The 27,598-nt window shown below is 42.0% G+C and overlaps 1 protein-coding gene and 1 long non-coding RNA gene across 3 annotated transcripts; one reads left to right on the forward strand and one right to left on the reverse strand.

Moving 5' to 3' along the window:
* Positions 1–48: 48 nt before the first annotated feature.
* On the forward strand, positions 49–17,238 carry LOC310742508. 2 transcript variants are annotated; one of them, XR_014538481.1, is made up of 5 exons: positions 49–121; positions 3,228–3,347; positions 3,438–3,530; positions 4,233–4,330; positions 17,096–17,238. It is a non-coding gene; the product is annotated as an uncharacterized lncRNA (long non-coding RNA). The 2 variants fall into 2 exon arrangements; XR_014538482.1 differs by lacking the exon at positions 17,096–17,238 and adding an exon at positions 5,455–6,888.
* FAM241A (family with sequence similarity 241 member A) lies at positions 11,290–27,531 on the reverse strand. Its single transcript, XM_083572004.1, has 2 exons — positions 27,052–27,531; positions 11,290–14,877 (listed from the first exon to the last, which is right to left on the reverse strand). The coding sequence occupies exons 1-2, from the start codon at positions 27,250–27,252 to the stop codon at positions 14,632–14,634; spliced, it is 447 nt and encodes a 148-aa protein (XP_083428130.1). The 5' UTR covers positions 27,253–27,531; the 3' UTR covers positions 11,290–14,631.
* Between the last annotated feature and the right edge of the window lie 67 nt (positions 27,532–27,598).

Genomic DNA, 27,598 nt, shown 5'->3' on the forward strand with positions numbered 1-27,598 from the left:
ATTCATGACAGGGAGCGAGGAGGCAGATGAGAGCATGCGCAGATGGGGGGGGGTGCTGCGCCTTCTGACTCGGCTGTCTCTCCGTGCGCTTTTACGCGCCGAGCCGCCCGCAAAGCGAAAGGTGGGAGGAATAGTGACTAATGCGAGTCGGGTGGGAATGTTACCGTGGCAATGAGCTCAGCGGGGATAGCGGTTCCGGGAAACGTTTGAGCAAAGCGGCTGCTCTTCACAGCCGTGCCTAGAAGTTGGCTCAGTCAGGTCCCGAATATATTTCCAGGGAGGGATAGTGGTCAGCCCAGTGTTTTTATGCATTCAGCACCCCCACCCCAATTTAGCAACCCTATTCTGGATGCGGTAATGGTGATGATGGCGATGGTGGTTTCTCTAGCCCGTGTTGAATTGTGCATTAGCTAATAGTCTCAGAGGTCCAGTAGGCTGCTGTTTGCAAAGTTAGGTCCAAAGCTGGCTTTACCTTTACTTAGGCGCCTCTCGATTCCCTAGCTGCCCTTCTTTCAGCTTTTAGCCGTGGAGTGTTTATTGATGCTGTTATTTTGATTTGGCTGCTGCTTTTCTTTTTGCTGCTTCACTGTCTTCCTTGCCCATTTCTGTAGTTTTGGAATGAGTAATGCAAGGTTTGGAATGAGTAACACCTTAGCTTTGGAATGAGTAACAAAAGATGAAAAAGCAAATACAGTCAAACCTCGGTTCCCAAACGCCTCTGTTTTGGAACGTTTTGGCTCCCGAACGCCGAAAACCAAGAAATAAGTGTTCTGGTTTTTTAACGTTTTTTGGAACTCAAAAGGCTTTCGAGGCGCGTTTCTCTTTTTCCCCCATTGAAATTGCTGGCAGCCCTTTGATTTTCTCTTTTTGAACGTTTCGGAAGTCAAATGGTATTCCGGAACAGATTACGTTTGAAAACCAAGGTTCCACTGTACAAGGCATTCAGTTAAATGTAGCTAAGACACCACAAATGCTTCATTGTCCTGTATTGGCTTAGCCGCAGCTCCCCAAAACCAGCCTAACTCAGTCTACCAGTGTTGCCAAGTTATGAACTGCTTCTAATAAGATATTAATAAATTTATTTAAAAAGTTACAATGCAATCCACAACTCCATTAAACCAAACTGCTTCGATTTTAAGCAATAAATTCCTGTTCTCACAGCTATGTCAGCACTTTATGGCTGTTTGTAATGTCTGGGCTTGGTTCCTGAACCACGATGAATTGCTCAAGTTTATCCAACAGCATGTAACTGATCTGGTTTTATTTGCGCATGTTGAGCCAAGACTGTAGTCCTAAATGAGACATGCTTTCAAGTAAGCATACTTAGGACTGGCAGGAGTTGGGACAGAGCAATGGGAGCTCATACCAGACTGTAGAACATGAAGGCTATAGCGAATAAGTGACAGCAGGGCAGTCTCTTTCCTCTTTTTCCTTCAGGCCTCAGAGAGGTTAGGCTGGCCTCAACTAGAGCCAGGGCCTTCTCGGCTGCGGCTCCAATCTGGTGGAATGCTCTGTCACAAGAGACTAGGGCCCTGCGGGACCTGACATCTTTCCGCAGGGCCTGCAAGACAGAGTTGTTCCACCAGGCCTTTGGCCAGGGCGCAGCCTGACTCCCTCCTCTGGCAACCTGCACAGAGTTTTGCTTAATGGTTGCCATCAACTTGATTTTAATTAATTTTTATAATGAAATATTTTTAGAATGTTGGTTTATTTGATTGTTTGATTATTTGATTGTTGTTAGCTGCCCTGAGCCCGGCTTCGGCTGGGGAGGGCGGGATATAAATAAAATTTATTATTATTATTATTATTATTATTATTATTGCTTATGTCATTCTATTGTTCTGTAAAGGGCAACTCATTTTTTAACTTCTGACTTTTATTGGTAACTTTAGGAGGCAATCCTATGGCAAAATCCATTGGTATGAGTAGCTTAGAAAGCGGTGGACCTCTGACTCAGTTGGCTGATTCCTAATTCAGTTGGGCTCAGCCAGCATGAAGCCGTCAGTCCTGGCACAGTGTAACTGGCTGAGCTGAGGCCAATGTAAGTTTCAGGAAGGGGTGTTCTGCAGGCATAGTACGGGCACGACCAGAGAGGAGGGCCATAGGCTGGATCCCAAGACTAGTCATCTTGGTCATGTGACCTGGCAACCCAGCATAGAACACTATTTTCAAGGCTTGTTTTCCCTCCACCAGGCATGAGCAGAGCATGTGTCTTGTCTGTGGAGCTGTTTGTCTGTTTGGTTGTAAATCTTTTTGGTTGCCTGGGCAAGATAAAGTGAAAAACAAATTTAATTTAAAAAAGTGTAGAAATAAAGTTCAAAGAGAATTACAGTATTGGAATCCCCCCCCCCCCATGATAATTTGCTTTGGAATTTACACTTCAATAGCACATGAACACATTTTTTTACAAGGAGACAGCATAGAAGCAAATCATAACTGGCATATGCTATATATTCCAAGGAGTCCCCAAAGAAAATTGAAGGGCAGAATGCCATCATACATTACCCAGCATGTGTCAAAACACTGGTGTTTTCAGAATTTGCTTTCATGCACTGCTGCCTTTATTTTGTATTATCTTCTGATTCAACATATCTACTGAGCATTTCAACTAAGAACATGGCAGCTTTGTATGGCAGTACAGAAATCTGAACAACACCTTGCTTCAAAAATTAGCTGGTATTAGATAAAAAGATATGTTCTCTACTGAACTTGAAATGAGATTGAAAACTACTAAGGCAAAAGGAATAGACTTTTTTTTAAAGGACCTCACAATGCTAGGTGTTAGATTATAAATTATTTTGAACAGTTTCTAACAATCGCCTTGTTATAAATCTTAGTACCCTGCATATTGCAAAAGAAAGCATTTTTTTTTTTTTAAATGTAATGCTCATTTGTGGGCAGAGTGACATCATTTTATTTATCATAAAATAATGATTCTTGTCTGCAGTTTATGAGTGGGGAACAAAGACTTACATTTTAAAATGCTAGGTCCAATCTTACTGCTAAGCACACCATGATAGACTGCTTATGGCAGTACCTTGGAAAGGTGGCATTGGATGATACATGTGGGTGCCAGAATACCTTATCAGAGCTTAAAGCTGTTTGATATTTTACTGGCAATATAATATTTTTGCCTAGAGTGAGGTGAAGTTGAGAGAACTTTCCTAATCCAGTTGGTGTCCATTTTGCATGTCTTCACTGCTAAGTCTTGTTTTTGTGGCCATTAGTCCTAACATTCCCTTGGCTTCATATTTCGTTGCTGAGATAAGATGCCTGAGTCATTCCTTCAGGATCATAATTAGATTAAGAAAACACATTGTTTCCAGGATTCTCCACAGGCAATATCGGTATAAGACCTTTCTTTATTTACTGTAATCAGCATGCTCTTACCTTGTGTTTGAACCAGGAGGTCACTGATTGCTGTTTTGTATGTTCAGAATGAAACATGGAGAAAGGAAGAAGTCACACATGTTGGGTTCAGATGCACAAAAGTTCTCCATGCACTTAAACCCTAGTGGACATAGAACCAGGTCAGACTATTTGACCATTTACCCAAGTATCTATAACTGGCAAGAGCTCTCCATGGTGTCATGGATAAACCACATCAACAGCTATCTAATCCTTTTAACTGTGGATGGCAAGGCTTGCTCAATAGAACCTTCTGCTTACAAAGAATGTGCTCTACCCCTGAGCTTTCATCCCTCTGCATGGGAGAAAGTAACGTCTTCTCTGATGCAATCATTCCTTGTGCCATTTTCCACTGGATGTTAACCCACAGTTTCCATGCTTTTTGGAGCACACCTGAAATGGTTAGTCCCTTAACTCTCATATTAAAAATGAATTGATCTTACAACGACCAGCTGGAATAGGGACATATCAGGGTGGTGCAGGAAGGAGCCAAATTGCTTGATTCATTTGATGTAATCTGCAAACTTGGCTTCCATTCTTTGACTTGCTCCTGATTCTACACTACAGTCTTTTGTAAGAATTACTGTACACTTCCCCCCATTGTCCATCTAGTCCTTCCCTCTGCTTCCCGTTTTTTTAACCCATTATTTTACTAGTGTGCCTACTTAATGTTAATTCAATGCCAGGTCATGTTAGAGTGGTGACTATCTGAAATATCCAATTTTGAAAATGTTTCCCTAATTATAATTTTCTTTATTTTGTATATGCTTAGTACATAGCTTGTATAAATTAAACAAGACACATCTGGCTTCTTTTGCAATTAGTTTGATGTCAACCCAATTTTCAGTAGATAGATTGGACTACAAAGGTGTTTACAAGCAAATCCCATGTACACCATGTTGACTTCCATGGTAGAAGAAAGGTAGGATATTAATATACTAAATAAATAAGTTCTTTTGAAAAAGACACCTGACTAGCAGGACCTAGACTGCCAAACTGATATTTCCACTGAATGCCCTCAACTTTTCTTAACAGTCCATTGTTTCAAAGGAATGTCTTATCTGAGGGAGGTCAAACAGGTAGCTTGTAGCAATGTTGGAGCAAGTAACACTTCATTAATTTAGAGTCATTGCACATAAATCACAAGGAATTCTATTATGCTGATCTAAAGTACTTCATTTTGGATTTTAAGTTGGCTTGCCATTCCCCCCCATCCCTCAGTCTGTGCTTTAAAATATGTCACTGGTTTCTGGTTCACTGTTTCAAAATGAGCAGAGACTTTGTGAACTGATATTTACAGTGCCTCAGTGTTCTAGGTAAAATTATTATTTTGTGTAAAGTAAGTGTTCTGAGCCAAATGAATGAAGAAGAAAAAATACACTGAGAAAGCTTACATTCCACACCTCAAATCTTAGATAATAATTAAGTGCATCTGTGTCACCCTCCCTTTATTGTCCTCTACACAATACTAATAGCCATTTAGGTGTATTTTTATTTTTTAAAAATCTTTGGGTTCCAAGACATATGTGTGCACTGTGAAACTTCTGAGTGCAGTCATATTTATCTTTCTTCTTAATAAAAGAAACATAAAGACAGCTGGTACCATTTGTAGGATGCATTTTGTTTAACAGCATGTATGTATTGGTCTTCTTACTGAGTTCAGACAAACCAGTAAGAGCAGAGTTGAACACAAACCTCTTCCTCTCCACTGAATGACTGCCAGATTGCTCCAGGCCAAACTTTCCCAACCTGGTACCCTCAGATATTTTGGACTATAACAACAATCAGCTCCAGGCAGCACAGCCAGATTGGGAAATGATGCTCCGGTCTATTTCTTAGGATGCACAGCTTCTAGGGAGCCATTGGCATGTCAGGCAGTGAAGTAAGAGTGGAACACATGGCACTAGATTTCACCGTGTCCAGAAAGATGAGGAAGTCTTCCCTTCAGAATGGAAAGACACACTGTAATACTGAAAAGCACTTTGCTCTTAGGTTCACTTTTGAACTTTCTCCTTAAAGAGATAACCCTGAATCTTTCACTTGTAGTTGAGCAAACATGTTACAAGAAAGAAGATTCAGACTGAACATCAGGAAGAACGTTCTGACAGTGGAATGGACTCCCTCGGGAGGTTGTGGGCTCTCCTTCTTTGGAGAAAGCAAACTTGCATACCATAAACATTTTTTCATGAATTTTTCTTGAAGGCAAGTCAGCTCAAGTTCTTCACGAAAAGAGGATTAACCAAGCAAGTCATGACTATAAAGTCAAAGCAGTTCAAGGTCAGGGTCCAATTGGTTCATGGGCCAAGCCAAGCCAAGCCAAGAGGCAAGTCAGGGGCAGTTCTTGCTCAGATTTAGGGTAGGCAGGACATCAAGCTAGCAGGCAGCGCACAGTACTGATACATAGACATTGTACCAGCAGCCTTTCCACCCTGGCACTTGTGGTTTTTAGCTAGAGCTGCTGGAACCGGACTACAATCTCAGCTAACTCCCATCCATTCTATCCAGAGAGGTATTCTTAAGTAGAGGGTCTTATTTCTGAGGAAACCTTTACTCCTAAATAATCCTTGCTTGAAGTCAGGTACTTCCCTGGTTGGGCTGGGTTTGCTTCTAGTGTTTGAGGCCTCACCTCTTTTTGGGGCTTGGGGCACATTCATTCTTCATGTCAGAACTCCCTCTGGGTGCAGATAGACCCTCCTCATGCTTGTCGCAGAATCCTGGCTCCCCATCTCTGAATGGAAGGTGACCCAGGGCTTGATTCCAAGGCCTCTTGGTCATCCTCTTGAAGATTCCTTTGGCCAAGACAAGACAGGTAGAGAATTCTAACTATGTATGATTAACTTTCAGTATTTGGAACCTTACCACATATGTGTGTAGTTAACATTTGCTTTTATAGGGTATTCCTCTATAACCCTTGCTAGAATAATTGAAATGTAACTTATGCATAAAGGAAATATATAGAAAAAGGAATGTACAATATGCACTTCAGAATATACATTTTACAGCTTCATGTAACACTTTCTGTTTTTAGTGAGGGGTACTGTGAAGATTTGAAAAAGCTGGATTCATCTATGGAGAACACATCAATATTTGTTTTGTTTCACAGCAGTAATATAAATATTAAATATCTATAATGTGTCATTTAAGAATTGTTCAGCTAGCCTTAGCTCATAATGAAGTCAGTGAGACAAGAACTGTGCAGAGATAATGATCCTAATTGCTGGGCTTAGATGCTACTAGAAGCATTATAAACCTTATGTCCATAAGAGTTTTGATTTTCCACGGGGACACACTAATGCATTTTACAGGAAAGCTAATGCAAGGAGTGCTTGACCTCATAGCTTCAAAGATCTAAACACAAGCAGCTTTGTTACTGTTTTAAACTGACAAAAATGAGAACTGAGCGTTGGGTCCAGTTCTACAACTTTAATGTGAACTGGATGCAACTAAAATCTGCTTCAAAGTAAAATGCATATAAAATGGTTTCAGTCTGGTGAGTGGTTTTTTAAACTTCTTCATTGTTTGCCCCTCACATACAGAATAAATACCGGAAGAAGGGTTTTAAAAAAAAAAAGAGTAAGGGAGTTGCCTGCATGAGGGGAAACAGGATTATGTGCTTGCTTACCACAAAGCCACAAAAAACGGTCACAACTGTTCATAATGGGCTTTGATAACACCCACCAGTATTACATACCTGCTAACTTCTAAAAATCCATTGGCATTTCTTCAGATCAACTTGCTTAATGTATACTAGGAGAATACACACACACACACACACAAACGTTTCATATGTTCATACTGAGGCTGAATAACTTTCAGCCTAATTTCAATGCCAAGCCTTACTCCGTATGATACAATAAATTAATTAAAAAACAAAAACAAAGTAATTTTGTCTCACCATTGGCATACTGGACGTCTCTGTGTGTGTATTCTGGAGGAGAGGGGAATCCAGGTCAGAGGCCATTCCTGGTTTCTCTCAGGAGGACCAGATGGGGATGGGATGGATTTCCTGGCATTCTTGAACACCTGACTCTTCTTACTCTTGAAATTAAGTATTTAATGCCGCCCAAGCTATAATCACCTTCCCATTCTTGTACATTAGCCTTCCAAGTGGGCAGTGACCTACAGCAAGTTAATTATGAGCTCAAATGACAGTCTATGCTTGAAGCTTCAGTACCAAAGAGCAGAATTTTCTTCACAGAGTCAAAGCAGATTTGGAAATACATTTATCACCAAGTCCACAGACACCGCCAGACTTTCATGCACATCAACTGGAGAATTTAAAACTTGGCCAAAGGATACATTCATTATTTTTTTGGCCAGAGCTAGAGAAAATTATCTAATCCCGACATGCTTTCCACTGCTAGAGCCCACATTTTCTTAAATCCTGTAAAACTTTTTCCTGCAAAAAAATTCCTGTAAATGATCACTTCCTTGTGCGTGGGACTAAAAATTATGCCTCAGAGTATTTGGAAAGTAGGTCAAGACCCTGAAGTGGATAAAACACTAGGGCTCATACCTATGAAACTTTAAGCCAGCCTCAGGGACTGGGCACTAGTAAAATACACCTGCTTAAGTGTGCAGAAATGCCATTAAACTATCAGTATTGCTGTTCACAAATCTTGCCTTAAGTCCACAAAAGCCATGAAATGGAGGCAGGAGAGACTTAACCACCTAACTGCTTACATCGCTCTTTCTCTTTCTCTTATCTCCTGGCACTCACTATAATATTATATAACTACAAGATATATAACAGAACTATAAGATATAGTAAATAATACACAAAAGTTTCACCGCCCACCACATATCTGTTAACTAAATATCATCTGGGGAATTATCATTGTGTAAGTTAACATGAATGTTACTCTTTTAATTGTAGTGCAAGGCTGCCAACTTTTTTTGATGTGTGGGCATATCTGGAATTTTGAGAAAGTGCCCTGGGTGCAAGTCACAAAATTGCTCCGGTGAAGGCATCACAAAATAAAAAGCAGCTGCTGGGTGGGCTGGGTATAACACAAAATGGCTGCCACATCTAAAAGAGCAGAAAAAGTGAAGACCACAAAAATGATGCAGGCATCCTCCTCCCGAACAATCAGTTGTTCCATCAATGGAGAAAAGGCACCTGAAGTTCTTTGCACCTCTCATCCGTTCAGAGTGGGTGGGAGGGTGTGTGTCCAATCCTGCTATCAAATTAAATGTGTGTATATTTAAGGGGTATGTTGAACGTAGCTGAACCAGTGCAAACAGGAACTGAGCAGGAAGAGCAAACTTTCTCTCTTGTATCATGGATTTTTGAAGGGATATTTACTCTCACAGGCACCATAGGTAATATTGGCAGCACATTGCCATAACACATAATAATAATAATAATAATAATAATAATAATAATAATAATAATATCTTTATTGTCATTGCCCCCTCTCAGGGACAACGAAATTACTTGACTGCTCCATAAAAACACTAATTAAAACAATACAGTATAGTACAGCAAGGAAGATTTGATGACTTTCAAAGTCCAGGCTTCCCATTCAGGGCTGAGATCGCTCTGGAGAAGAAGCTGTTCTTAAGACGGCTCGTTCTTGTCTTCATCGTCCTGTATCTCCGTCCCGATGGCAGGAGCTCGAAGAGACAGTGACCAGGATGCGATGGATCTTTTACTATGTCCAGTGCCTTCCTATGGCACCTTGTGGCATAAATCTGCTCTAAGGTAGAAAGTGGGCAGCCAACAATGCTCTCTGCTGCCTTAACAACTCTGCACAACCCCATTCTGTCCTGGGTAGTACAGCTTCCGTACCACACACATAAGCCATAAGTGAGCACGCTTATGGTACATGATGTGCTCTGGTGAATAATGTTCTCACCTATGGTACAATGTTTGACTTGGACTGAGAAGATATAGATTCAAATCCTCTCTTAGCCATGGCGTTCACTATCTGACCTTTGTAGCATCGCTTTCTCAGCCCCACCCGCCTGATGGGATCACTGAGAGTAGGCTTGTCAACTGGTCAGGAGAAACAGACTGCTGACCCTGTGCCTTTAATATAAGTGTAATATGAAACACGGTCACCACAGATAAAACTGCCTTTTTCTCCATCTGCTGCTTAAGAGTGTTTGCACAGTAGGAACAAGGGTACTTGGGAGGGAAAGGCAGTGTAGATGGAATTCAAGGACTTGACCAGGCTGCAGAATGGAATGTAAAAGTGGCAATGGTGTATAAAGGAATATGAAATCCTTACACAGAGGTTTATCAGTACAAACTACATCAAAAGTGCAGACTGCATCAATTTGCAAGCATTCCCAGCCCAGTACATTCATTGTTCCTTTTAATAGTTGAGTGAGCACTTTATTGAGAACACAAGAAAATTATTTTTTAAAACACATTTCTTCCTGGTTGCTACATAAATTTGGAATGAAACTGAACAGTATACATGTCAACAGCAATATATCAGGAAGATGCTGCACAAGCAGTTCTTGTTAACACAAGGAATCAGAATGTTAAGCACCCAGCTGATAAAAATTTGCCATAGAGGTGGAAGAAAACCCCCCAGTATCTGTTCAGGCCAGCAACAGAATGTAATAGCAGCATAATATGCTGACGCTTCAGCAGAGCCTAGTTTGTGGAGCTCAGCTGCTTGGGAAAGATAGCGTGATCCCAACAGTCTAAGGTTTACAGAATGAAATGCCTGAGGAAAGCAGGTGCTTGGCTGATGTCAGCTCTAGTTAAGCATTTTACATCATATTGCATCCACAAGGTGATGGGAAAAATAAACACTGGAAAATCAATTTTTAACGTGTAACAAGATAGCACACTAGACAAACCACTGCTTCACTGTAGCTAGGATAGGCATCTCCAAATAGGAGGTTTTAATAGTATCATTCTTGCTTTTTGTGGGTGTAAAGTTAGCTTCCATATTACCAAAACACTCAAACACAAGGTATTGATGAAAAGACATCCCATCCAAAGCAAGGAGCCTGAGGATCAACTTAAAACCAAGGAAAATTAAACTATTTGCTCCCATCTGTACACACACCACCACTCTGGTCTCGCTTCCATTCATCAAAAACAGCAGCATGCGTGTTCCAAACCCTTTGGTGTGTTAGGAAAATGAAAGAGCTGCTCATATGCTAGTTTCTTATCATCTCTTGATCACATATCTTGGAGATTTCCATTGTCAAAACTCTTTCCCAGTCTAGTTCATTTCTGCTCTTCATCCTTCAAGGGCCAAATCACTCTATTTCTTTGCAAGTTAGCTGATGCTGCCTTGAATCAGAAGGCTTCTCACACAGTTGGGCTGTCACAGAAATGTTCAGCTAAGGGGAAATACTGGATTAGCTATTTGGGATCTGGAATTATTGACCAATTAATATATATATTTTTAGGGTAGGAGGGTAGCTCACATATGGGTAGCCCACTGCACAGTAAGAACAGTATTCTGAAAGCTTCAAATGGGCAGGTTTCTGAGTTCCCTTCCATGCTTGCTGCCCAAACTACTACTAGTATTAAATTGCTTCCCGAACTCCTTTGTGTTTGGGGAGCAACTGACTGGGCATAGGCGACTAGTTTTCAATGAGGAATGGTTAGAAGGTCCCACCAAACAGAAACTCCCCGCTGGCCCCTTGAATCCATGCTTAAATCTAGTATTGCAGTGGAGGTCATCTGCAAATAATAGCACTGTACCAATATGCCGGTTTCTCTTATATCCTAAACCACCAGTTACTAAAGTGATTTTTTCGCTCTTCAAGGGTGCAGCTCTGTTTAGTGTTGTACAATGATTTCTTGGTTTATTGCAGGTCCCACTGAATCACAAGCTCAACAGAATACAGCTGCGCTTTTTGATGTTCCCATGTATTCCTCATGAAAAATGATCAGGCGGGGACAATGAGTAATGAGAAAGCATTTTATTAGAAAACGTAACGAAGTGTTCTCAAAGTACACTTTTATAGAAACGTATCTAAGTAAATAATTTAACCTTGTCAGTTTGTGTGTGGCAGCTTTTCAGTGCAAGTGAGAGTCCAACAGTCTATTAATAGTCTTGTGTTCCCAAAGCCCCTGTGCTTGACCATAAAGCTTTTCCACACATGGATGGGAGGCCTTCAGTTTCTACGCCTGAGTACATTCACCTGCATCGTCTTATGTGCAGCTCTGAAGGGTTTAACCAACCCTTGGATATGGTATTCTGGCGCAAATACCGAGCAAGAAGAGGTGTCTGTAAATGAAACATCATGCATGGTCCTTTGGATCCTGCCAAGTTTCTTGTACAGCTGGATAATTCAAACAACATATATATATACACATATACACACACACATACAACTCTGAGTCATTAAATCAATTAAGGTGGAAATATCCCCACACATGGATTTATATAGTATGCTCCCCAAACAATTTTAATACCAATAGCCCAAGTGGTAATTTACCTTAAATATCTTCACATAAATAAATATACATATATACAAAGTAAAGAGTTGGGTTACTGTTCTTCACAATGGACATTTATATGGCAACCTAACACTGTCTTCCTTGCTACACACCTTTCAATTGTTTCAATAGTGCTAGTACCAGAATAGCACTGAACTTTGTAGCCAACAAACAAGAGTAATACATTTTATCTTTCAAACATCAAACATTCTTTAAATTCTAATTGTATATTTTTCTTCTGATGATATGTAGCTATAAACATGTGCCCCAATCATGCAAACCTTGATCCCAAGCCCAAGTTGGGCTGCGCTGCGCTGGCTTACATGGAGGTCCTGTATGCATGGGCCTTCCTCATTCATTTCAATGGATGCAATTACTTTGTACAGATTTGTCTTCCTCTCATGTAATGAATAGGAAATATACTGCAAGTGAAGGAGATTCAGCTGTACATAGAGCCATAGTACTCACAAGAGATCACTTATAGTTGCTACAAATCAACAGAAACAAAAGGCAGCAAGGTCAAATGCTTCTCCATTTTAAATGTTTGCATGAAGCAAACTCTATAGGAGAAAAAGGTTGGTTCAGCTATTTTAATGTTATGGACACTTAACATATTTGGCAAATGAAATGGAGTCCAGAAATTAATTTAAAAGTGAAAAAATATGCTACTATGTTGAGCATATAATAAATTGCATCCAAAACTAACCAACTTTTTCTGAATAGTTGTAACACCTATGTTGCAAGAAAAAAATATTTATGTGACCACTAGGACCATAGAGTATGAACAGAATGGAAGCTGCAGAAATAATTCTGTTTGATTGTATCCAATAATAAACTTTTGTTTGCAAAAGAGCTTTTGATTCAGCAGAGGTAACCAACAACAGGGTAGGAGCATGAAGTTATCAATGATTCCTTCTTCCTCTCTGCACCCCACAAAAAATAGCTTGAGAAGGTTGGGAGACTATCCAGAACAGCATTAAAGGGAGTGTTAGAGTTCCACAGAAAAAGAGGTATCAGCGAAATGTCCTTCTCTTCCACCAGAAGTTTCCACTTTGGGGCAGCCCATCCTGTTTCACCATCTCAGGCAAAACAGGGATTGCCACCTTCTGTCCCCCTAACACTTGCCCACTTTTGCCACCACTGCACTCTGGCTCTCGTTGAGCTTGGCGGGAGCTGGGGTGCCGCTCGTCAAAGCATTACCAATTAAGCTGATTTGTAACATGGCCCAAGAATGCCCTGGCTCTTGCTGAACTCAGTGAGAGCCCAGGCACTCCTCAAAGTGTTGCCGTTTGGCATCTTTGCCCATGGGCCTCCTTCTCAGTGGTGGAAGCGGTGGGGTGGGCCAAGCGCCATCTCTTGAACTTCTGCCACCTGAAGCGGGTGCTTCACCTCATCTCATAGGCAGGCCGGCTCTGCCTCCATTGATCAAAGGCTTCTCTGTGAAGGTAAGGACTCTTTGTAAAAAAGGGACACTGGCTACAACAGATTGCGCAGGCAATATGCTTATATGGCTGTCATTCAATATGGTTTTCTCTAGCATTTGCCTAGTTTCTCATTCAAAGAATCTTTCACTTTGCAAATCAACCTCATAAGAACCACAATACTTTCAGCAATATACTAGGGCCTAATGATGGCTTTGTACTGAGCCCTTACCCTCCTGAGTACATTTGGTACTGAATGGCAAAAAGAACAGTTGGCATCATTACAAATCAGGTTCAGACTCTGAAGGAATCTGGCCTAATTCAGGATGGGTTTTATACATCCAAACCTAGGAAATTTGTTTTTGTAATCCCCCCAAAATGAACAATGTCCCTATCGCTAGAAAGGAACACATGAAAGATTGTAGCCACCATCTTTAGTGTAGCTTGTCTTGCATCAAAGTCTACTGTGCTTGTGCATAGAAAAGTTTCAGATACAGGATGTAGGATGTTAGAAAGCCATTACAAAAAGAGAGGAATATTTTGTCACAGTGAGAACTTGACATGGACGAAAAGCTGCAAGAGTATTAGTCTCTTATCTAGTAAATATGTTGGGCTGGATTTGACTATCCTGGCACGCTAGTGGAAGCCAGTGCAAGGGCTCCCCTCTCCCTGCCCCATGGAACCCTTGCACCTTCTTCAAATTTGCTCTGGAGGGTTGGGAGAAACAGGCAGGCAGAGGAGAGAGGGAATTGTTCTGTCTGGCAAGCAGAAAACGCTTGCAGTGACAGAACGATCAGAAGAGTGTGACATTGAATTCCTCCCTTAATTTTTCTTATATACATATAAAGCATTAAATGGCACCAATTGTACAGAAGCATACTTGCTTAAGATTGAATATGTATACACACAAGGCTAAAGAAGTTTGCAGAGAGATTTACAGGATGATATAAAATAATGAACCATAAAAGCTCATACAAACCAGCATTTAAAAAAGTTTAGTTTGCAATACAAAAAGGACTGTTGGAAAGTTGTCATAGAACAAATATAAAACCACTGCTAACCTAATTTTTGGGCAAGTTTCTTTTCATACCAAAAAGACCTTCCAGGACTGGAACCCACAGGAACTAAAATGATTCAGTATCTTCTATTAATTAGCTTCCACTGTCCTGTATTAAGGTCTTCTTTAACTCACCAGTTCATAACACATTTAGAATTTTTTGCTTTGTTTTAAATTGCAAAGATAAGGACAGTTCAAAAAGAAAGAGTGCATAACTTTAGTGGCAATATAATGTTCAGCACACCAGCTATTGATATACTATTCTTGCTTGGTTTAATATGTAAATCCACCAAGAGATTACATAGTGTTCAACCACCATCCATAGTGCTTTACTGCTGAACATAAATAATGACAAGGCATAGGACTGCAACAAGTCCAAGAGCTTGTAAACCAAGGAACCAGAGCATAACCCAGAAGAATATGACTATTACAGGTTCCACAATCCGTTCTCCAAAATACATCCTTGTGAAGCCAATACTAATGAGGCTTTTGTTGAGCTCTCCGAAGAGAGTTCCCATCTTTTTGTAGTCATCTGTAATAGGTTCAATACTGTAGTCTCTGTCTTCTTCTTGGACCTGCAGTAAGAAAACAAACAAACAAACAAACCATTGGATTATTAAAATCTGGATAAATAAATTTGTAGCATGTTACTGCTGCCATTAAACACACCCACGCACCTGTGCAGAAATGTTGGTGTTTTTCATCTTTCTGCACTGTAATGTTTTATAGTGGCCCCTACCACAACTAACAATAACTTGCATTATTGGCTTTTGTCATCCAAAAGCAATGTATTTTATTAATGCCTACAATGTACAAGGTGCTGTACTAGAAACGCCCCTTTCCCAAATCTGTCATTACCTGAAATCTTCATAAAGGGCTTTGCGTAAATATACTCAGGAGGTTTCCCTTTCCCCCAACACCCTGCTACTTGCACCTTTTTAATTTTAGAAACTGGTAATTTCTTCCATCACACTACTTTTCCGACCCCAAAGGACCAGAGCTCAGGGGTAGACTATCTGCTTTGAATGCAAAAGGTCCTAAACTCAATCCTTGGTATTTCCGGGGGGGGGGGGGGCTAGGAAGAGCCCCTGCCAGAAACCCTGAAGAACTGCTGCCAGCCAGTGCAGGTAATATTGTTCTTGACTCAGTATAAGGCAGATTCCTGTGTCTGCAATTGTGCCTCATGGGCCATGAGAAGAGAGAATGGGGGAGAGATCATTTTTCCTCATTCACTGCTCCATCTTGTCACCTCTCCCCCTTAATAACAGGAGTGTACTACTGAATAATAGTGGCAGAGCCAAGTATTGAATTCCTTATCATCTTTATAAAAAATATATTGCACAAAGCTTCTGTGGACAGGCTTTTGATGGAGATGGGTAATGTAAAGCAACCTTTTAAGATGATGAAGTACACAATGCACGGCACTGCTAATGCTTCCATTAAAGACGAGCAAAGCTCAGCAATAAGCTACTCATAAATATTTTACTCAACAAGTCAATACTGTTAGCAACACAAGGCTTGCCTTGTAAACTGTAATTATCGTGATTAAATATCCATCATAAAAAAAAATCTGGAGAAGAGGTTTGTTTTAAGTCTAGTTCTATAGCCAAAACAATTCCTACACTGATGCTTTAATTAGATATCTAACAGCAAGAATAGTACAGCTTGCATTTCCCCCCTAGTGAGTAGCAAAACGGGCCAAAAAACCCAATAACAAGCAGTGTAATCTTAAGTACCCTTACTATGGAGTACCCCCCCCTTAAGCTCCATGAGACTTACATTACATTACACATGAATAAGTGCAGGAAGTATGTGCCATTAGAAATTAAAATTCTAGTTTAGGAGAATTTATAAGGGTTAAAGTGCTGCCTTACTCATTATAATAAAATGCTGAAAGCTATTTCCAGATAAAGAGCAATATTCATACACTGTTCACCCTGAGGCATATTTTAGCCCCGGTCTCCTTTGATGCCGTACACTGCCAACCTTTTTGGGTTCACGGGTACCTTTGTGAAATATAGGAACTGTTGTGGGCACCACACACATGCCGCAACTCTTTCCTCCCAGCTGAAACCCCTTTGCAATTGCCCACACAGAATTAGAGTTGGGGGGGAAAGAGCCTTTGAATAGCTAAATAAGGCTTTGTTCAAGCCCTAATTTCAGTAGGGGAAGAGACCCTATGGGCACTAGGAAGGCCTTTGTGGGCACATGTGAGCCCACAAACACTATGTTGGTGACCCATGCCATACAGAATCATCTAGAAGAGTATGTTTGTGTCCATGGTTGTGCACAAAAGTCTCCTGTTTCATAAACATCAACTAGTTTTATGTGGTTCAATATTTTCACTAACACATATTAAATACATTTTGCAAAATTACTGTGTACCTCCTTAAAGTAGATGGATAGTTAGAAAGGAAAAGCTGCAAATATTCAAGTGGTTTATTCAGACAAAAACAAAACAAAAACGCACACATCCCCCAAACCAATTAGCAATTTGCACCCAATTTTGAGTTTAGTAATTTCTCCCCCCCCCCCCCGCAACTTCTGCAGTAATAAAGGTGGAAGGTTTGAACATTCCTCTGTATCTGCACTGTCATTTTTGTGATATAAGGTTTGAAAGATCAGCTTCATGCTAATAACGTAACTGCCCCTTCGAGATCTGCACTATGCAGCTCGTCAGTTGCATGCCAAATGTGCAACAAGGTATGGGATTCAGTTGGCAGGTCACCCAAAGCATATACTCTAAAACTGTCCCTTTAATATTCACTCTTTTTCTGCTTTTGCCTTTTATAGAAATGTTGGGTCTCTGGAAGTTGAATCTCTAGGTGAGGAAGCAGATGCATCATGACTTTGGTGCATGCACATGGACACACAATGACCTATGCACCCCTTCTGTTCCCACCCCCACAATAAAAGTATAAATATAGCTAAACGTTGCTGAATGTGTCTGGAATCACAGTTATTCTATAACCAGATCCATTTTGATTAAAGTTATTAAAATATTCTCATTATCTCTCTCTCTTTTAAAAAGTAGGCTGTTATAATCAATATAACATACAAGAAATAGTGAAGAAACTTAAGCACATGTATTGTAGGAAGGTGACTGTCATGATTATAATTATCGTGGAATCTCCCTGCTAGCTGCTGTTGGGAAAGCCTTTGTCTGTGTTCTCAACAAAATACACTCACTGATAGGATCTATCCTGAGTCACAATGTGGCTTTAGAGCTCAGAGGTCAATGGTCAACATGATTTCCTCACTCGCCAGCTGCAGGAGAAATGCTGAGAGCAGAGAAGCCCCTTGTACATTGCCTTCATAGACCTGACGAAGGCTTTTGACCTCTTCAGCTGAGAAGGACTCTTCAACAAGATAGGATGCTCACCTAAGATAGGATGCCCACAATATGGTTGTGCCTTCCGCGAGAACATACATGGCACCGTCCAGTATGACTCTTCATCCATGGACACTTCCCTGTAAAGAACGGTGTGAAATAGGGCTGTGTTCTCGCTCCAATTCTCTTTGCTCTCCCCACGCCTTCAGCTCGACTGAAGACGGTATGTACTTCCATTCAAGGAGGGGTGGGGATCTGTACAACCTGGCACATCTTCACACCAAGACTAAAGTGTGTGGTTCTTAATCTGAGATATGTTGTTTTCAGATGACACAGCCTTAAGAGTGCACTCCAAGGAAGCTCTACAGAGACTCATCAACCATTTTGTCCAAGCCTTCAGCACTTCATGCAACACATGGTTAGGGTGGTAGACGATTTTGTTTACCTGGGATCCACCATAACCAGCAACCTTTCCATCAATGCTGAGCTGGACAGGTGTATTGGCAAGGCAACTACAGCAATGACTTGCCTTTCTGAGAGCGTTTGGGAGAATGTGATGCTAATGACCAAATACCAAGTTGAAGGTCTATCAGGATTTGTGTTGAGTATGCTGCTTTATGGAAGCGAGTTGTGGAAGTGAGCTGTGCACTTGGCATGACAGAGTCTTGAACAAGCATGTGCTCTCTCAAGGCCACATTCCCAGCATGTTCACACTTCTGTCTCTGTGATGTCTATGCTGGCTTGGTCATGCACACAGAATTTAAAATACCAGGACCCCCAAGGATGTGTTTTATGGGGAGCTGGCTTCAGGCCCTAGGCCTGTTGGCAGTCCAACTCTGTGTTACAAAGATGTCTGCAAACATGACATGGAGTCTGGTAACATTAACCCTGCCATATGGGAATACCTTGCAGACGACTGCAGTGCCTGGAGACAAGACACTCATGTTGTATATCCACAGCACCAACCACTGAAATGACCACTGAGAGGAGCACAGAGAGAAATGCCATTCTGCACCTGTAGCAGCAAAACTTGAACCCTTCATCTGCCCCAACTGCAAGAAAACATTTCTCTCCCATATCAATCTCTACAGCCACAGCGGGTGCTGTAGCTCTTCAACCATTTGGCTTCACCCCTTAAGGCACGCATTTCTGTTGTCTGCTGAGACAGACAGATGCCAGTAACTGGGAAGAGGATTAAGCAGTGATTCTTGACGTGAGAATAGGGTGTTGTAGCACTAGGCAGAGCCAATGTTCTTCAGGCATTGTTGGGACTCCCAGCTTCCATTAGCCCCTGCCAGCATGGTAAATGGTGAGGGACGATGGGAGTCATAATCCCATATCATCTGCTACCCATTTGCTGCCCTCTGGTTAGTATACTAGATGTCAAAGACACAGCGCAATAACACAGGGTTGTTGTGAGGCTAAATGAGGAGCAAGGAAGGAAATAATATATGCCAATGAGAGGAAATGCAATAAATTATAATTGTACACAAGAGAGTTTTAGAATGTATGCAATCACATGTGCGATAGCGCAACTGCTGTAGAATAGAAGCCAAAAGTGTTCGCACAGGATCTTCCTATACCACATCATAAATATTTTCAGAGGGGATAACTCACTACTTTCTTCCACTACTGTTTCCACTAAAAAATTGGTAGTGTTTCACAAAATATAGAATGTATATTTTTCTGGAAAAAAAAATAAAACAAGAATTTTAATTTTGCAATGTGAATGAGGGTTAGCAAAAGGTTTTACTGGTTTCCTAAATTTTAAAATGTAACATACCAGGAACAATGTTACAGCAATGAATTTATATTTATGTTCAGATAAAAATAAAATAAGATAGCAAAGCTTGAACAGTCAGGAATGACATTTGACTGGTAGTAAATGGCTTATTTTATTTCTTTTGGGAAGGAAAAACATGAGCAGGCACAGGATTAAGCTGGTCGTGCTGAACTGAGATAAGGAATAAATAAACAATGAAAAGCAAAGCAACCACTATGCAAAAACCTACTCAGCTGTTATATGAATTTTTCTTTATTGCCATATGATGTCAGTCATAGCTCCCCCCCCCTTCCCCAAGCTGGGCTCAAGAATTTGGTTATGGCAACTGAGCACTTAAATACTAGCTGAGCAAATACCAATCCAGCCAGAACTTTGTGAAGTGGTTTCCTAAAATAAAACCATGGTGCCAAACACTTTGTACGAAACAGGAACATATACTCTTGTAAGCTGCATCAGCTCTCATTAATTGACATTAGAGAGAAAGCGATGAGGCTTGAACAGGTCTAACACAATTTAGGTCTAACACAATTTAGCACTCATGAAACCTATGCAATCTGTACTATTTGTACTCAACACCCATCCCGTGTCTGTGCTACTGTCCATGTCAAGAACCAATTGCCACATTCGGAATGGCCATGAGTTGGGACAGGACTGTCCTGAATAATACTGTTTATACCAACCATTCTTCCATGCCAATGTCAACTGTACAAACACTGACCAATAATAGATTTGGACTTATCCCTTCCCCCAATAATAAAAAAACCCCTAGCACTATATTCATGCTGTGTCATTAGTGTGTAAGAAACCAAAACATCATCATGGATTAAGTAGCAAGCTAGCAGCTGTACAATCAGGAGATAAATGCTTAGTAGGGGTACTACTGGGATTTGGGTGGCGCTGTGGTCTCAACCACAGAGCCTAGGGCTTGTCGATCAGAAGGTTGGCAGTTTGAATCCCCATGATGGGGTGAGCTCCCGTTGTTCGGTCCCTGCTCCTGCCAACCTAGCAGTTCGAAAGCACATCAAAGTACAAGTACATAAATAGGTATCACTCTGGCGGGAAGGTAAACGGTGTTTCCGTGCACTGCTCTGGTTCGCCAGAAGCGGCTTAGTCATGCTGGCCACATGACCCAGAAGCTGTCTGCGGACAAAAGCCAGCTACTCGGCCTATAGAGCGAGATGAGCGCCGCAACCCCAGAGTCATTCACAACTGGACCTAACGGTCCAGGGTACCTTTACCTTTAGGGGTACTACTAAGTACATTTATTGCAATTTTTAAAGAGCTAAATGAATGACCTAAAGCTGAAATAGTACGGGAAGTACAAACACCCAGTCTGTGAACTTGTAATTTTAGAAATCACATAATAAATACTTTGGAACACAAGCAAGTTTCATTTATTTTGCTTTACAGTTTGCTAAACCTATGGAAATGCACAATAAAAATGCAATATAAACAATACAAAACATTTATTAAGCGAACAACAGGTATGAAAATGGTATCCTTTTCTGCTTCCCTCATCAGCCAAAATGTGTAAAACTCTGGGCTTGCAGTATTTACTATAACTATCAACCATAAACTGTAATTCATGTTATTCAATTCTCATTGAGAAAACTATAATAATAAGCTTATAAGCATACACTTCCGCTAAGGCAGATAACAAGATTTCTAGTTGTTGTTTTTTAAAAGGAAAGAAAAAGAGAGGAACAGCTAGGAATATAACCTAAAAATCCTTACTTGAATATATATAGTTAATATGCTTGGAAAGAGCTGAGTAACTATGGCACAGATCCAAAGAATTACAGAGTTCCATTCACGCAATGGAGCTTTCCTGTGTTCTCCTCCTTCTGGCTGTATTCCTTTATACCCCCCCAACCACTCCTTAGGGTCACGGATGTGGTGTGGAGGGCTGCAGCTGAAGGAGAATCAGCAGAAATGTGCATTCCAGTGGTACAAGGCACTTTGTGGAACCCACTTTATATAAATGGCGTTCTCTTTGGCAGAATTTAAAGCGTTTGAAGAGTAAGCTTATGAAACTCGTATGGCAGGCTTCTTCACACATTAACAAAATTCAATTCAGAGATTTGGATATTAAGCCTTCATTTGGAGGAAGGGCTGTAGCTCAGAGGTAGACCACTTGCTTGGCATGCCCAAGATCCCAGATTCATTCTCCAGGAAGGACTGAGAATTTCCCTTGTCTGAAACCCTGCAGAGCCACTATCAGGGAGTGTGTAGACAATACTGAGCTAGATGGATTAATGGTTTTATATTAAGGCAGCTTCTTATGTCCTCATTGTTTTTAACCACCCTTTATTCTCCTCCCCCCTTTTTTTGCCCTAAAGTAGCTCAGAACACAGATGTAAAAGAAGCTATGGTTGCCTTGCCCTTGCAAAGCAGCCAGTGGACCTGCAGGTGTTTTCCTAGTTTCTGCTGAGTGTGGGGAAAATCTTCAGCAGAGTAGGAAGCTGAGTCAGATGCTGAAATCCAAGTGGTCACCAGATGTTGTGATGAGGAAAGGCCACTCCCTACACAAAAGCCCAGCAAATTCTCAGTAGGCTCTCATGAACAATGTTCTGAAGATCCACCCTTCCCTTACACACTGAAGTCAACATACTGTATAACTATTTAAGAATACAAGAAGAGCCCTGCTGGATCCGGCCAAAGATCCATTTCGTCCAACATCTTCTCACAGAGGCCAACTACATGCCTATGGGAAGCCCACAAACAGGAACCTAACTATATCACTAAAGCCTACAAGTGATATATAAAAGTATGTGAAAGACTTTGTTTCATGACCAGGGGATAGAGCGCTCTATAGTAAAAGTATCCAAAGAACAAGCAGATCTTATAAGAATGGCCTCTTAACTTAAAACTCACCTGTGGGCAACAAATTTGTCCATTAAATTTATGCTAATTCCAAATGGACTCGCAGATGCTATATTTTTTGTTATGCCTAAATTAACAATTATTAGTGGAAAGCATCTGTGAAATATCAGTTGCATTCTCACAAGGTTGGTGCTGATTCCCTATCTCTACTTCCATGGACAACTGTGTTGTTCTTGAAATGTTATCACAATTTTAATTTATATCACTACAAGTCTGTCCCTAACACTTGCGACTCTGAAGATGATTAGGAGTATTTCATTAGGTCTTTAGCACTCCTGAAAATATAACCTTATTCTCAGTTGCTATAAAACTGCAAACACAGAGAAATTTTGTTTCTCCTTTTAGAACACAATGCGGGTCCCACCATCCCACTAAGACAGGAAGAGAGAACAAAAAGGAAAGCATGTTAACTGTCAACAGCTTGTTCCTGAACAGCAGAAAATCTCACGGTTGATTCCACAGATGAGACCTTGGTTGCAAGTATTGTAAAAGTTAGCCAACAGTAGACAACTTCTTTTTGTAAAGAAGCAACTTTCCAATATTTAGTAAATTTAGTATTTGTAAAGAAGGTACTTTCCAATATTTAGTTGCAGAGTACAAAAGTGGGCGGCGCTGTGGTCTAAACCACAGAGCCTAGGGCTTGCTGATCAGAAGATCGGCGGTTCGAATCCCTGCGACGGGGTGAGCTCTGTTGCTCGGTCCCTGCTCCTGCCAACCTAGCAGTTCGAAAGCACGAAGTGCAAGTAAATAAATAGGTACTCCTCCGGCAGGAAGGTAAATGGCGTTTCCATGTGCTGCTCTGGTTTGCCAGAAGCGGCTTAGTCATGCTGGCCACATGCCGGCTCCCTCGGCCAATAAAGCGAGATGAGCGCTGCAACCCCAGAGTCGGTCACGACTGGACCTAATGGTCAGGGGTCCCTTTACCTTTTACAAAAAGCAAGTCTCAGGAACCTTTACATTTTCACTGAATATAACCCATTAGGAGCAGAAGAGCTTGAGGGTAGCAGAAGAGCCTTTTGATCAGCATGGCAAGATCTTTTCAGAGCTAAAGTTATAACAAAAGTTATAACAAACATCCTTAATGTTTACATAAACATCCCACATCAGTTGTGACATGAAGGAGGTGCTCCTGAACTAGTTTTATGTTCTGAACCACCAATTTTCCAAGTTTTTTAATTAATGTTTTTCAACACTGCAAGCTCTTGAGAAGCTTCTTAAAAACTGGATATTGCATCACATCATTGGGTTGACAATAATTTGAAGCCCTTTGGCTCTAGGTTCTCTCTGAGACGTTGCATGTTCTCTTTTCCATTAGTGTATTTTGGGAACTCTTGTTCCTGGCACAAAGATCCAAACAAAGCGAAACCTGGAGTGATACTGAGCCACCAGAGCTATATTTCGATCAAAGATCAACTCTCATTATTATTTGCAAGAGTCTATACTTCTTTTCCTGCAGCATGGTAAGGGGGCATCCCTTCAAACACTTTAGGAAAAATGTGCTGCTGCCACATGCCTCCATATATCAACTATCAAGCCACCTGCTGTACCATCTCACATGCAAACTGACAAGTGTGTCCTTCTATGTGGAGCAAGATAGCCTTGCTTCATAGACTAGCTCCAGCAGCTCAAATCTTGGGAGCCCAAAAAAAAGCCTAGAAGAAGATTCTCACAGTGACAATAAAGGACAAATTTCCCAAGCCAGAATTTATTCAGATTTTTAAAAAAGTGTATTGCCTCCCCAAGGCCTTGGCTTCAAATCAAGATGGGGAGAAGAAATGTGTTCACCATATCTTTTGCATAGCTGCAAGAACCATCTTCAATTCTCATATGGTTTGAAATGGAGATGGTGTTTCAGAAACAGCCTTGAAGTTAGGTACTTTCCCAGAGCAAGTCACAATAAATAACAAATTAGTTTACACTAGCTACACTGGCTAATGAGAATGTATGGGGCTAGCCCTAGCCTTGATACTTATGCGCATGCCAGCCATGTTCTCAGGCCGATGTGTGATCAGTTCAGTTTGAAGTGGTCAGCCTTCTAGGTGTATAGGATTTCCAGCATGTGAACAAGAACCAGATGCCTGAATAGGGCTACAATTCATATGCAATGGCCATTAATTGTTTGCTGCCTTTTGTTAATTTTCATTTATTGGCAGCCACCTTGGAGGCAGAAAGGTAGCAAGTAAATATTTCAGATAGAATAAATACTGTACATAAATTTAGGTAAAAAGGCTAAGGGCTCTAGTAAAATGGGGCTGATTAATTCTGCAAAAAGTTTTTCAGAAAAGGAAATTTTATGACCAATACCATGGCACAGTGAACCTGCAAAACTCCAGTTAATTCGTGATTGAGCACACCTCTTTGTAGAATGTTGGCAGGTCTCTATAATGAACAGGTTCTTCCAAGCCAGAGGTGCTCATTTTATCTGTTTAGAAAGAACTGTGAGCTCATGCTTTGGACACAATGGTACACAGAGAAAAGCTAGTAAAGTGAAAGCTGACAGGCATGATAAAAATAGGATTATAAAAGTACTTACAAAAATTACTCTTTGTAAAAAGCCACCATTTTGAAACAGGCATCTCCTGTTCTTGCTTACACAGTGTTGAAGAATGCCTTTAAGATTATGCCAGCTACAACATACCCATGCATTTAGAAACAAATTTTAAATTTAGTTTGTTTCCAAAACAGTAGTTTGTTTCCAAAGACTGCTTTGACCAGAATTGTAATTTGAATCTCTCGTTCCTCCATAAGAACAGCCCTCTTCATACATTAGGGCTCTTCTCTGCACGTACAATGAAAACAGGGAAGTGGCAGACTCTGTCCACACCCATTAGCATGTTGAAATATCTGCTACGTGTGCCCATAACTACAACTTTACACATGTAAGAAAGGACTCATCTGATCACGGCTCCTGATTATGTGGAGTTCATCCTATGCACATACACCTGGACACATATTGCAGATGTGTGCTTCAAGAGACATGCGGAGAAGCTTAATACACAAAGCGGGTTTATGTCAATCAATAAACCCAATTCCTCTGAACAAACAAACATCACTGTAGACTCTTTCCCTGGAATCTTGTATTGCCTTTCTTCCAAGAAATCTGAATGACGCTAAGAGGTGCTCTGTGACTAGAGTCTCTAAACATAAACAAAGGATAGCATACTGGCCTATAATTATTCCACTACTATGTGATCCTTCAGGTATTTCCAGACTGGGTAAATTGCAGTGCACTGGGTGCACTATTGCAACTACTATGTCTATGTGTACACCTGTGCAGGCATAAAAGGAGACAGAAAAACTGGACCACACCCTACTATTCCATTTCAATAAATTCAGATTAAATTACCACCCCGTAGTGGTGGACTTGTAATCTGGTGAGCTGGGTTCACGTCCCCGCTCCTCCACGTGCAGCTGCTGGGTGACCTTGGGCTAGTCACACTTCTCTGAAGTCTCTCAGCCCCACTCACCTCACAGAGTGTTTGTTGTGGGGGAGGAAGGGAAGGAGCATGTTAGCTGCTTTGAGACTCCTCCTGGTAGTGATAAAGCAAGATATGAAACCCAAACTCCTCCTCCTCTTCTTCTTAACTCCATTCTTGCAAACTCAATGATTGTTGTAACTCCACACATTCTTTGAAAATATGGAGGATTTAACTATTTAGTGCTCTATTGTCACAAAGATTGTGTTTATAAGAGAGTGATTTGTGTGCATGGGTTCAGACACCTTTGCTAGTTCAGGGAAAGCAACCTGAAAGACCCACAAACTATCTCAAAACATATTAGTATTAAAGCCCAGTCAACAAAACCTGCCTCACCACATTCACAGCCACAACATGCATCTGGAGTGCATGACTTTCCCTAAAGAATCCTGGAAACTGTGATGTGTTAAAGATGTTGGGAATTGTAGCTCTGTGAGCCACAAACTACAGTTCCCAAGATTCTTTGGGGGAAACTATGTGCTTTAAATGTATGGGGATGTCGCATGGGAAAACTAATATAGGGTTCTTATCCTCTTCCCCCCAAGTAATGGGGGGGGGGGGAATCACACTCGTGTGGAAAGTTTGCATAACCACATAAACATGGCTGTGGGGTGTATTTTCCCAATACATCATCAGGAAAACTTTCAAGGAGGTTAGCAGAACTCCACCCCCCCACACACACTTCCAGGAAGTTCAGTGTCTTCCCCCCACCATAACGATCACCATGCTCCTAACTTATCCGATGGGGGGGATGCAAAGATACCCTACCATGGATTCCTTCCTTTCACAACAGCAGCCACGCTTTTTAAATTTTATTTTCAGAGCGCAAGCGCCACAGGCACGATATTATAGACAGTGCAAGGAGGCAGGGAGGGGGCTCCCCCCCCCCCGCTTTTCTCGTGCGCGAATACGGCTCCCAGTCCCTCTCGAAGGCGTATGCGGGTGCACTGTCCGGCTTTTGCCAGCGCTGCACAGGTGCGGCGCCCCACCCCTTACAAAACCACGTCCCGGTCCCACCACCAGGCTTGGCTCCCAGGACCTAAGAAGAGCCACGGGCTGCATCGGACCCAAAAGGTGTGTGTGTGTGGTTTCTGCACGATCCTGCAAACGACAATCGGCTAAACCAGATGCTTCTGCAAGAAGCCCCCGGAAGGCAACGGCCCCAACCGTTCTCCCGGGCAACTGGTGGGGCGGATCCTGCCTGGTCGAGGTTCAAAAAAGAGGGAAGAGGCGTTTTACAACCCGCACCTGGCCGCCCGGAGATGCAGCCGCTCACCTGCAGTTGTTCCTCCTCGCCCTCGCCCTCCTCCTCTTCTTCCCTAGGCGGCGGCGGCGGCTGCTGCTCCCGGTGCTGCCTCCTCCGCCTGTGCCGGGCGACTGCCCTCCCGCCCGGAGACGCCAACGATGGCGCCGGCTCCCAGTCCCTCTCGAAGGCGTATTCGGGCGGCGGGAGCAGCAGCTCCTCGGTCGAGCCCATCCCTCCCCTTGGTCGCGGGGTGCGGGAGCGCCTTCCTCCAGGCTGGGGAGAGGGCAGCTCCCGCCAACGGGCGCTGGGCGGGCACGACTAGCGACCCGGCGGCGGTCTGTCACGCTGCCGCTTCTTCTGTTGCCTCGGCGGCCGCCTCTGCCGCCTCGCAGGGCGGGTCTCGAGAGGCGTCACGGGGTTTGCAGGAGGAGGAGGAGGAAGGGGGCGAGGGTTGTGCCGGCGCTAGAAGGAAAAGGGGCGGGGTGTGTGTGTGTGTTGCGCGTGAGAGAGCGAGTGTCGGTGAGCGTGCGTGACAGAAACGGTGCGTGTCTATAGCCCGCCTTTGCTCGTGAGGCAG

This window comes from Podarcis filfolensis (assembly GCF_964270895.1).
Source record: "Podarcis filfolensis genome assembly, chromosome: 9".
In the NCBI taxonomy this organism is placed as follows: domain Eukaryota; kingdom Metazoa; phylum Chordata; class Lepidosauria; order Squamata; family Lacertidae; genus Podarcis; species Podarcis filfolensis.